Here is a 12134-nt window from a genome sequence, read left to right as displayed (position 1 = left end):
AGGAAATGATCCATTTCAAAACGTCACCTTCACTAAAATAAGACGTCATCCAGGTGCTTTCTCATTGGTAACAAACTCCTCAGTCTCTGTGCCCTAAATCTGCTCTTTACTCTTGTTACACTTGGTGCTGACTCCAAGCTTAGGGAATGTACTGGACATCTCTATTTCAATAATGTTCACACTACAGAATGAATCACATTCACATTTATTTCTTGTCAACGTCATATGCTTTGAGCCTTCATTGGTTACAATATGGTCTCATAAAAATGAGCACTATTTTTTTGTTTATTTACTTGAGAGTGACAGAGAGAGAAAGAGACAGTTAGAGAGTGAGAAAGAGAGAGAATGGGTGTGCCAGGGCCTCCAGCCACTGCAAACGAACTCCAGACGCGTGCGCCCCCTTGTGCATCTGGCTGACGTGGGTCCTGGGGAATTGAGCCTCGACCTGGGGTCCTTAGGCTTCACAGGCAAGCGCTTAACCACTAAGCCATCTCTCCAGCCCACAAGCACTGTTTTTGTTTTGTTTTTCAGGGTAGGTTCTTGCTTTACACAAGGCTGACCTGGAATTCCCTGTGGAGTCTCAGGGTGGCCTTGAACTCATGGTGATCCTCCTAATGCTGCTTCCTGAGTACTGGGATTAAAGGTGTGCGCCACCACACCCAGGCAGCACTATGTAAAAAAAAAAAATAGTGGAAAGAGGGAAAGCAGGTGGATTTATCAAAACAGTAGTCTGTGGGGCTGGGGAGAGGGCTCTGTGGCTAAAGCACTTGTCATGCAGACATGAGGATCTGAGTTGTAGGCCTTCGTAAACCCAGTCAGGTCTACGGGCAAGAAGGGAGACAGAGACAGGGTCAGCTAGCCTGGGAACAAAGCAACAGTGGAGCTGAGGAAATGGCTTAGTGGTTAAAGGCACTTGCTTGGAAAGCCTGTCAGCCAGGGTTTGATTCCCCGGCACCCACATAAAGCCAGATGATCAAAGTAGCATGTGCCTCTGGAGTTTGCTTGCAGTGGCAGAAGGCCCCAGTGTGCCCATACTGATTCATCTGACTCTGTTGAATAAATGAATACAAATATATTTTATTTATTTATTTGAGATAGAAAGGCAGATAAAGAGAGTGAATGGGCATGCTAAGGCCTCCAGCCATTGTAAACTGACTCTAGATTCATGCGCCACTATGTACATCTGGCTTGTATGGGTACTGGGGAGTCAAACCTAGGTCCTTCGACTTCACAGGTAAGCACCTTAACCACCAATCCATCTCTCCAGCCCCAAATATTTTTTAAAAAGCAAGGTGGAGCAACATGAGGCCCAGTCTGAAAGGAGGTGGAAGGCCAGGAAAGTTTCCCTCTGACCTGGACACACACACACACACACACACACACACACACACACACACACACACCCCAAGCCCCCATTCACGTGGATACACATCTACACGTCATGTACATATGCCAAAACAAAACAATTTGAATTTTGTGTGAAAGCCTACTGTTCTTGCCTGTAACGTGAATCAAATTAGGATCCAGGAGGAAGAGTCACCCTGATATTTTAATGATATTTTAAAAGTATTAATGTGGTAGTCATGTCTTATTTTGACATCGTTTTGAGGAAAAATAAAAAATAAGAGAAATCACACAGTAAGTTCTGAGTTCATGATTTCACTGATCGCAGTGATGAACACATACTGTAAGATCAAAGAAAAGTTCTAAATTTCTCACTATCACCTTTTAATCAGGATAAGAGAAATGAGAGAGGAAGACCAGATATGTGATTTGTATCAGACTGACTGAGTTTTCATTGTTCAACTATAGACTTGTCCCGATTTAATCTTTTCTTTTTATTTTAATTTGCTGTAGCCCAGGCTGGCCTGGAATTCATTATGGAGTCTCAAGCTGGTCTCAAACTCACAGCAATCCTCCTGCCTCAGTCTCCCAAGTCCTGGGAGTAAAGGTTCACACCACCACACCTGGCTTTTTTGATTTAATCTTTTTACTAATTTCTCCTTAAAATTAAGTTTAATTTGATATTCTTATTTTCTTATAAAAAGATAAAGCAAGAATTTCAGAAAAGATGAAGAAAATTAGGAGCAAGCTTTGATACTATTCAGTTTTATCAGCAAAAATAATTTAATGCTAAAATAGAATACTTTTGAGGGAGTGTGGTTTCAAGGTAGGGTCTCACTTTAGCTCAGGATGACCTGGAATTCACTATGTAGTCTCAGGGTGGCCTTGAACTCATGGAGATCCTCCTACCTCTGCCTTCTCAGTGCTGGGATTAAAGATGTGCACCACCACACCCGGCTAAAATAGAATACTTTTTAAAGGAATGAATGAACATTTCCCAATGAAATATGATTGGCTATTCCTAACAGTAAGAAGAGTTTTCTTGCCTGCCATAATGATGATTTTTAAAATATATATATATTTTATTGTCAACTTCTATACTTACAGACAACAAACCATGATATTTCCCTCCCCCTTCACAACTCTGCCCTCCATTATATGCCCTCCCTCTCTCCATTAGTCTGTCTTTTAATTTGATGTCATCATCTTTTTCTCCTATTATGAGGGTCTTGTGAAGGTATTGCTAGGCACTGCATGGTCATGGATATCGAGGCCAATTTCTGACTGGACAGTTGCATTGTAAGGAGTGGTACCCTTCCTCTGGCTCTTACATTCTTTCCGCCACATCTTCCGCAATGGACCCTGAGCCTTGGAGAGTGTGCTAGGGATGTTTCAGTGCTGAGGACTCCTCCAGTGAGTTTTAACTATGACTTTCAGTATGTTTGGGGAGGGGAGAGGGAGCAGAAGAAGAGAGGAGGAGAGAGTCCTGGCTGTTCTTTGTGAAGTTAACCGTCTTGTTTAAAGTAGAAGGGTCAGGCCATAAACAGGTCTGGGTACAGATCCAACTTGAAAAGATGTCTGTGGAAGGAGGCTATAAAAAGATAATACTCTTTTAACAACTATTCAAGAGGGATAATTAGATCCCTGGAAGGTTGCAAAGATCCACTAATAAGGTAGCTTTGTTTCATGTGCCTTGAGCTTAAAAGCTGACTGTCTATTCTTCAGCTCCATCTCTTCAAAACTTGCTCAGGGGCTGTAGAGATGGCTCAGCAGTTAAGGCACCTGCCTGCAAAGCCAAAGGAGCCAGGTTCGATTCCCCAGTACCTACATAAAGCCAGATGCACAAGACAGCACATGCATCTGGAGCCTGTTTGCAGTGGCTGGAGGCCCTGACGATCTCTCTCTCTCTCTCCCAGTTTCTCTCTCCCTCAATAAGTAAACAAAAAATATTTTTTTAAAAAACTTGCTCAGTGGTCTCTGATATTCTTAGAGGTTTATCCTAATCCAAGTAGCATAAGATGATTTTCTGAAACACCTCATGTTCATTTAGAGTTGGACTAATTTCCTCCATATTCTCTTAATGTTTTAATTTTCAATTGCTGTGTAACAACCAAGGTGGCTGGGCCAGGAGAGACAGGAAGTGGACAGAGTCACACGCTGGCAAGGACAAGCCAGGATCATGTTCTTGTAGTACACACTTAATCATCTTTTATCTTATTCCACTGTCAAGATCAGGCAACCAGTTAGCTTTGCTGCCCCATTTCTCTTGGATAACAAACTGCTCTGGAACTGCGCAGTTTTTCTAAGACAGCCATTTTCTCAGATCTCACCATGTTATGGATCTGGAATTTGGGTAATTCTGTTCCTTGTCACTTCGATTGGGGTGTCGGGTAGATTGCAGCTGGCTCTCAGCATGTCTCTCGGGTCCGCAGCACACTTGCCTGGTCCCTTGACCGCTGGAAGAGTGAGCTCATCACAGTAGCATCTTCCAGCCTTGTTGCATTGACTAAAGCAGTCACAGGCTAGCCTGACTTTTGAGTTCAGTGGCAAAAGAATCAAAGCAGTCATAGCTGTTTTCACACAACTAACCTCGTTTCTCTTTCTGATAGTGTTTTACCTCCAACCCTCTGCACAATAACCAATTTGTCTACCATAGAAGATATATAAATCATAAGTACTGTTACACATGGTCACCTGCAATTAACTAAAGCTGGGCAGAAGTAAAGTTAGACATTCCACTTCACCTTATGGAAGTAGCAAAATTGAAGAAAATCTTTAAAAATTCCCTTGAAAGAAAGCGTTCATCAACAAACACTTGTTAGAAGCTGATTTTAAAAGACTTGAGGAGGGCTGGAGAGATGGTTTAGTGGTTAAGTGCTTGCCTGTGAAGCCTAAGGACCCCGGTTCGAGGCTTGATTCCCCAGGACCCATGTTAGCCAGATGCACAAGAGGGCGCACGTGTCTGGAGTTCTTTTGCAGTGGCTGGAAGTCCTGGCACTCCCATTCGCTCTCTCTCTCTCGGTGTCTCTTTCTCTCTCTATCACACTCAAATAAATAAATAAAAATGAACAAAAAAAAATTAAAAAAAAACTTGAGGAGACTTGCATAGTGGTACACACCTTTAATCCCAGCAGAGGTAGGAGGATCACTGTGAGTTTGAGGCTAGCCTGAGACTACATAGTGAATTACAGTTCAGCCCCGGGCTAAAGTGAGACTCTACCATGAACAAAAAAAGAAAGAAAGAAAGAAAGAAAGAAAGAAAGAAAGAAAGAAAGAAAGAAAGAAAGAAAGAAAGAAAGAAAGAAAAGAAAAACTTTTAAAAAGTATTAGAGAGGCTGAAGAGATGGTTCAGTGATTAAAGGCACTTTCTTGCAAAGCCTGTCCACCCAGGTTCGATTCCCTAGTTCCCATGTAAAGCCGGATGCACAGTGGTACATGCTTCTGGAGTTCACTTGTAGCCCCAAGAAGCCCTGGCACGCCCATTCTTTTTCTCTCTCTTTCTCTCGCGTTCTCTCTCCTTGCAAATAAATAACTAAAATTTTTTGTGTGGTTTTTCAAGATGGGATCTCACTCAAGTCCAGGCTGACCTACACTATATAGTCTCAGGGTGGCCTCGATCGCAAGGTGATCCTCCTATCTCTGCCTCTTGAGTGCTGGGATTAAAGGTATGTGCCACCATGCCCAGCAATAAAATATTTTTTTAAAAAGTACTTAAGCCAGGGGAGCTGGCACCTGACTGTAATTCCAGCAGTCTGAAGGCTAAGCAGGAGGGTCTCAAGTTAGAGGTCAGCTTGGGGCTACGTAATGAGTTCTATGTTAGAATGGGTTACAGAATGAAACTCTATCTCAAAAAAAAAAAATGTGTTTGAGCTACCTTTGATCCAGCAATCATACTCATGATTATTCCTACAGGCAAATCACTCAGACAGAGAAAAAGTCTATATAGATACAAATGTGTGTTATTGACTACTGTGAAACATTAGAAGTGGCATAAACACTGGAAAGATTTATGGAAGTGGCATCAATCCATGTTATTATGTGCAGTCATTAAACTGATTAATGTCTTGCTTATTGACAAAGATGGGATGTTATTATGTGCAATCATTGAACTGATTAGTGTCTTGCTTATTGACAAAGATGGGAGAGTATTTGTTCATATAAATAGAATAAAGAAGGAAATTGTAACTGATATGATTAAACCATATATTTAATATTTTATTTATTTATTTGAGACAGAGAGAAAATGAGGATGGATGGGCACACCTGGGCCTCCTGCCATTGCAAATGAACTCCAGATGCATGTGCATTTGGCTTCATGTGGCTACTGGGCAATCAAACCCAGGGCATCATGCTTTGCAAGAAAGTACCTTGAAACACTGAGCCATCACTTCAGCCCCCTAAAGTATATATTTAAACTATGCTTATGTAAATAGTCATGGGTAAAGGTGGGTGCTGAGAATTGAACCCAGGCAGCTAGGCCCTGCAAGCAAATGCCTTAACCATTGAGCCATCTCTCCAGCCCCAAGTATTCACTTGTAATAGATTGCTTGACCCAGGGCAAGCTTGAAAAGCAGAAATATGTTCAAAGTGGAGAGTGCTACTGATTGCGTTCTGAGGGTTGTGAACAATGCTCAGAACATCTGACATGGTGGAACTAATGTTCTAAAGGGAGAGGTGGGCAGTAGGGGATGAGAAAACATTTGGTTGGTTACATGGTAGAAAGAACTATGAAGAAAAATAAAACAGGTTGAGTGAAACAATGTAGTTCCAGAAAGTCACATTTTTACGTAGGATCTTCAGGAAAAACCTCTAGCTAATGACCTAATTGAGCCAGGAGTTATGGTGCACACCTGTAATCCCAGAATTTGGGAGGTAAGGCAGCAAGATCATGAATCTGTGGTCAGCTTGGGCTATCTAGTAAATTCCAGGCCAACGCTGGCTACATAGTGAGGCCCCATCTCACAAAAATAAAAGAGAGAAAGTTGTCAAAATAGAAGAATGGCTACTTGAAGAGAGGAGGTGTTCAATGGAACTTAGATGGGAGAAGAAGGCAACAAGAATATCGGGAAGGGATTGGGCCTGAATTACACTTATTCATATATTAAAATTCTCAATAAAAAGGATAAAAAGAAATAAACTGAGTATAGACCTGAAGAAAGAGATTAGACAGCTCAAAATATACTTCATGGGTATTCCAAGAGGGATGGAGTAGGAAATCATTGTAGTTTTTTCTTCATTTATTTATTTTCAAGGAAAAACAGAGAATGAGAAAGGGCATGCTAATACCTCCAGACACTGAAAATGAATTCCAGACACATGTGCCCCCTTGTGCATCTGGCTTTACATAGGTCCTAGGAAATCGAACCTGAGTCCTTTGGCTTTGCAGGCAAACACCTTAACTGCTAAGCCATCCCTCCAGCCCCCAAATATATTTTTAAATTCACCTAACTGAGCTGAAGGAAGAGGAGAAGAAATCAATGTAATCCAGTTGATGGCCCTGGGAAAGGGCATCTCATCTCTACTCCCTTTAGCTTTTTCTGGATAGTAGGCTGCCAGCTTAAAAAAGAAAAAAAAAAAAAAGAGGGTGGGAATAGTAAAAGAAGCAGAAAACAAAATAGACCACAATTTTCATCTCCCAAGAAAGAACCCTAAATTTTAAAACCTGGGGTGATACCATGAAAGGATTTTCCTGGTCTGTTTGCATAGCTGTGCTTTATTCCATTCTGAAATAACATAGCCTTTTTCTAGCATTTTCAAGGCACACAAATCATACTGACCCTAAAGATGTCTTCCAAACTTCTCTCCAGCAAACTGTATGTAAGTATATAATGTAGCATTCTCACAGCATAGCTGCCTGTAGGTTCTGATCTGTAAGTAAATCTAGAATATGGCATCATGAGTCATAGGAGCTGTGTTTCCACACATGTATAGACGCACCAAGATGGCACATTAAATATACCTGACAAGGGCTCACTTTAGTAGATGGGAACAACTTAAATGTCACTTTGTCTTTATTGACTAACCTTCAAGAGTAAATGCCTGCAAACCCTAGTGCACCTGTCTCCAGTGTTTTGGTGTGTTTCACAGCCTTCTTCTGGCACTATCTAATGAAAGCTATAAAAAGAAAATGTTCTCTTTCCATTACAACAGCAACAAAAATTTCAAGAATGAAGCCACAAAAATATCATGCCGGGTCCCAGATCTTTTCTTCATAGTAAGTCTGAAATCAGTTAGCATCAGACCATCACACCAGGTCAAAGAGCATGGCATGGAGTTTCTAAACCAGATTGTGATTGTTATCACAGAAATGTTCAAGAAGGGCTGGGGAGATAGCTCAGCAGTTAAAGACTCATGCTCGCAAAGCCTGCCAGCCCAGATTTGATTCCCCAGAGCCCACATAATGCCAGACGCAAATAGGGGTGCATGTCCCTGGCATTTATTTACAGTGGCAAGAGATCCTGGCATGCTTACACATACACACAAATTAAAGTTTAAAAAAGGGCTGGAGAAATGGCTTAGCGGTTAAGCGCTTGCCTGGGAAGGTTAAGGACCCCAGTTCGAGGCTCAATTCCCCAGGACCCACTTTAGCCAGATGCACAAGGGGCACACGCATCTGGAGTTCGTTTGCAGTGGCTGGAGGCCCTGGCGTGCCCATTTTCTCTCTCTCTCTCTCTCTCTTTCTCTCTTTCTCTCTCTGTCTGTCACTCTCAAATAAATAAATTAAAATGAACAAAAAAATATTAAAGTAACCAAGCATGGTTGTACATGCCTATAATACCAGCACTTGGGAAATGAAAGTAGGCAGATCAGAAGTTCAGGTCATCATCAGATAGTCAGTTCTAGTCCAGCCTGGAATACGCGAGACCCTAGCTCCCACGCACAGACCACCAACAGAAACAAAGTAAAAAGTAAAGTAAGCATAATGTATTAATGTCAGAGAGCTTTTATTGACATAATTGTTCAGTTGCACCTATATCCTAAACTCTGTGTGAACCATTCTGTTAGTTTATAGACCTTTCTAAAGGTTAGGAACCAAGGTAATTGTAACTTGTATATTTATATATATATATATATATATATATATATATATATACTCCAGCACAGAACTACAATGGGTTGAGATATAATCACCTTCTGACATTTACAGAAATGACATTTATTTACTAAAACTGCTACCTGTTACAAGCCCACTGTGATCATATTCTGAAGGTAGATAAAAGGAGTATGTTTGGTCACTACTCACTCAAGGATAAATAGAATACCTAGAACCACTTCAGCTATTAAGACACTTGCTTGCAAAGTCGAATGGTCCGAGGTTCGATTCCCCAGTGCCCACGTAAAGCCAGATGCACAAAGTAGCATGTGCCTCTAGAGTTTGTTTTCAGTAGCAAGAGACCTGATGCTCCCATTCTCCTCTTCTGTCTCCCCTTACAAATAAATAAATACAAATATTATTTAAACAATAAAAATTGGGACCTGGAGAGATTGCTTAGTGGTTAAGGCACTTGCCTGCAAAGCCTAAGAACACATGTTCAAATCTCCAGGTCCCACGTTACCACACACAGTGATACGTGTGTGCAATGTTGCACACGCACACAAGGGGGCGCATGCATCTGGAGTGCATTCACAGAGCAGAGAAGGCCCTGGCTTGTCAATTCTCTCTCTCTGCCTCTTTCTCTTTCTTTCTCTGTCTCTCTCTCTCTCTCACTCTCAAAAAAAAAAAAACCCAATAATAATAAAATAAAAAATAATAAAATTTGGGGTGGAGACATGGCTCAGTGGTTAAGGTGCTTGCCTGCAATGCCTAACAACCTGATTTCAGTTCTCCAGCGCCCACATAGGGCCAGATGCAGAATGTGGTACATACATCTGGAGTCCATTTGCAGCAGCTAGAGGCCCTGGCATGCCCATTCTGTCTGTCTGTCTCTCTTCTATCTCACTTTGATTGCAAATAAAAATAAAGAAATAAAAGAATTTTTAAAATAAAACGTAAATTAAGTTTTCTTTTTCTTTCAGTTCAAATTTTCATTTATTTATTTGCACCTGTGTATGTATGTGTGCATGTGCCAAAAAAAAAATTATTGCCGGGTGTGGTGGCACACACTTTTAATCCCAGCACTCAGAAGGCAGAGGTAGGAGGATCACAGTGAGTTTGAGGCCACCCTGAGACTCCATAGTGAATTCCAGGTCAGCCCAGGATGGAATAAAACCCTACCTCGAAAAAAATCAAAAATTATTATTGGCCGTGGTGGCACACACCTTTAATCTCAGCACTCAGGAGGCAAAGGTAGGAGGATTGCAGTGAGTTCGAGGCCACCCTGAGACTACATAGTGAATTCCAGGTCAGCCTGGGCTAGAGTGAGACCCCACCTTCAAAGGTTAAAAAAAAAATTATTTATTTGCATAGGTGTGTGTGTGTATGAGTGTGCATGCCCAAACCAGGGTCTCTTGCCACTTGCAAAGAATGCTAGTCCAGCTTTTTGTGGGTGACTGTGGAATTGAACTTGGGCCAATCGGCTTTGTAAGGAAGTACCTTTAACCCCTGTACCATGTCATCTCCCCAGGCCTTCCGTTTTCTTAATATACAAAGAGGAATAAATATTATTGTTATTTGATGATGTAAAAACTACTAGCATCTTTCACTAGCCCTTCCACCATCCAGTTTTCCCTCAGCTTAAAGCACACAATGACTGATGGCTGCTTTCACAACTCCTCTCCCACAACCCCCTGGGGAATCCCAGCAATCCCACCGAGGAGGCCAGAGGGGAGGGAAAGGATGGTACCAACACATGATGTGCCCATACAAAGTTTCTATTTAACATACCACACACACGCACATAGACACAGGCTTAGCCATCTGTGCCAGCCACTTTCTAGAAGCTCCCAAGACTTCCCTAGACCTCAGGTACTAATGTTTCCGGACGGATAGGCAATCATTCCCCAAATGGATGGAACTGGTTTATCACCCCAACCTTCACAGAAATTTTTTTTATAAAGCTAACGATTGGAGCCAGGTGTGGTGGCGCACACCTTTTAATCCCAGCACTCAGGAGGCAGATGTAGGAGGATCGCCATGAATTCGAGGCCACCCTGAGACTACATAGTGAATTCTAGGTCACCCTGGGCTAGAGTGAGATCCTACCTCAAAAAAACAAAAATGGAGGGCGGGGGGAGCCAATGATTATTCTTCAGTCAAGGGGAAGCGCTTTGTAGCGCTTATCACCAAAACAAATTCAGAATATCCTGACCACTTGATTCTCCCACCAGGTACAGGGCAGTTGCCTCCTGGAGTCGTGTCCAGGGCATTGGGATTCCCTTGATCACTGCCATTGAAATCGTCTCCATCTGGATCCTCTCCTTCATCCTGGCCATCCCAGAGGCGATCGGCTTCGTCATGGTGCCCTTTGAATACAAGGGTGAACAGCATAAGACCTGCATGCTCAACGCCACGACCAAGTTCATGGAGGTACTGCTGTTTTCACAACAAACTACACTTTCCCAGTCGAAATTATTCTCTGAAAAACGTGCTAGAACTGGAGACAAATCACCGTGGGGAAGGAAGGAGGCCTTCATAAGTCACTATCTCTAAAAGCTTAGGGTCTCACTGTAGCCCAGGCTGACCTGGAATTCACTATGTCGTCTCAGGGTGGCCTTGAACTCATAGCAATCCTCCTACCTCTGCCTTCAGAGTGCTGGGATTAAAGGCGTGCGCCACCACACCTGGCTGTGTGTTCTTTTAATTCAGTCAGTATCCTTCAGCCACAGGAAGAGGGGATGTTAGGCTAGTGGGTAGCTTCTCCTATAGAATAACTGCCTTAGGGGCTGAGGAGAGATTGCTCAGTGGTTAAAGACACTGGTGTGCAAAGCCTGATTGCCTGGGTTCAATTCCCCAGCCACACACATAAAGCTAAACAGGCATTCATTTGCAGTGGCAAGAGACCCTGGTTTGCATACACATACACACACACACACCTGTGCAAATAAATAGATTTTTAAATTTTTAAGATAAATTGCTTTGTTTTCCAGTTTTGTAGCACAACTGTAGACACAACTAAGAATTCTAAGGCTAATTTACTAAGAGACTAAACAGGTACGTAAACAATGTAATTTGTTTTTATAATAAAAAACACAGCACATGACATTCTCTCTCACAGATCCTGATTTCATGCTACTTAGGGACATGCAATTTATTTAGTCACTGTTTTTAAATATGGGTTCATGGGCTGGAGAGATGGCTTAGTGATTAGGGTGCTTGCCAGCAAAGCCAAAGGACCCAGGTTCAATTCCCCAGGACCCACATAAACCAGATACACAAGGTGGTACATGCATCTGGAGTTTGTCGGCAGTGGCTGGGTGCCCTGGTGCACCCATTCTCTGTCTCTCAATCTGCCTCTTTCCCTCTCTTTCAAATAAATAAATAACATTTAAATATGGGTTGAGTAACACAGAGTAGAATTGAACCTACCTCTGCTATGTCAATATGGGCCCTAAGTCTGACATGCAAGGAAGAGAAAACTAGAGAACTTGTGAAAAGAGTATTTTAGTTTAACAAGTTTAAGTTGTTCTTTGGCACACCTGACCACATCAGTGCTCCTCTGGGAAGCTCGACATGTCTGAGAATATTGGAAAACATGTTTAAAATGCTTATTTCCTTTGCAAAGATGATTACATTACATGTGGACTGAGGAAAGACTCAAAAGGAACTATGTCCCTTAAGTCGGCATAATTTAGTGCTTTGATGTACGCATCATGCCGCTCGGATTCCACATTTAATCAATTACAGACATCGC

At 42.1% G+C, this 12134-nt stretch overlaps 1 protein-coding gene across 1 annotated transcript in view; it reads left to right on the top strand.

Moving 5' to 3' along the window:
- The window catches only part of Ednra (endothelin receptor type A), a 73779-nt gene that overhangs the window by 43258 nt on the left and 18387 nt on the right, over positions 1-12134 (top strand). Inside the window, exon 3 of the mRNA XM_004655839.2 lies at positions 10612-10810. Coding sequence (XP_004655896.1) covers positions 10612-10810 — 199 coding nt within the window. The remainder of the gene's footprint in view (positions 1-10611; positions 10811-12134) is intronic.

This window comes from Jaculus jaculus, chromosome 12, assembly GCF_020740685.1.
Source record: "Jaculus jaculus isolate mJacJac1 chromosome 12, mJacJac1.mat.Y.cur, whole genome shotgun sequence".
Taxonomy (NCBI): Eukaryota; Metazoa; Chordata; class Mammalia; order Rodentia; family Dipodidae; genus Jaculus; species Jaculus jaculus.
This window is presented reverse-complemented; position numbering and strand designations above follow the sequence as displayed.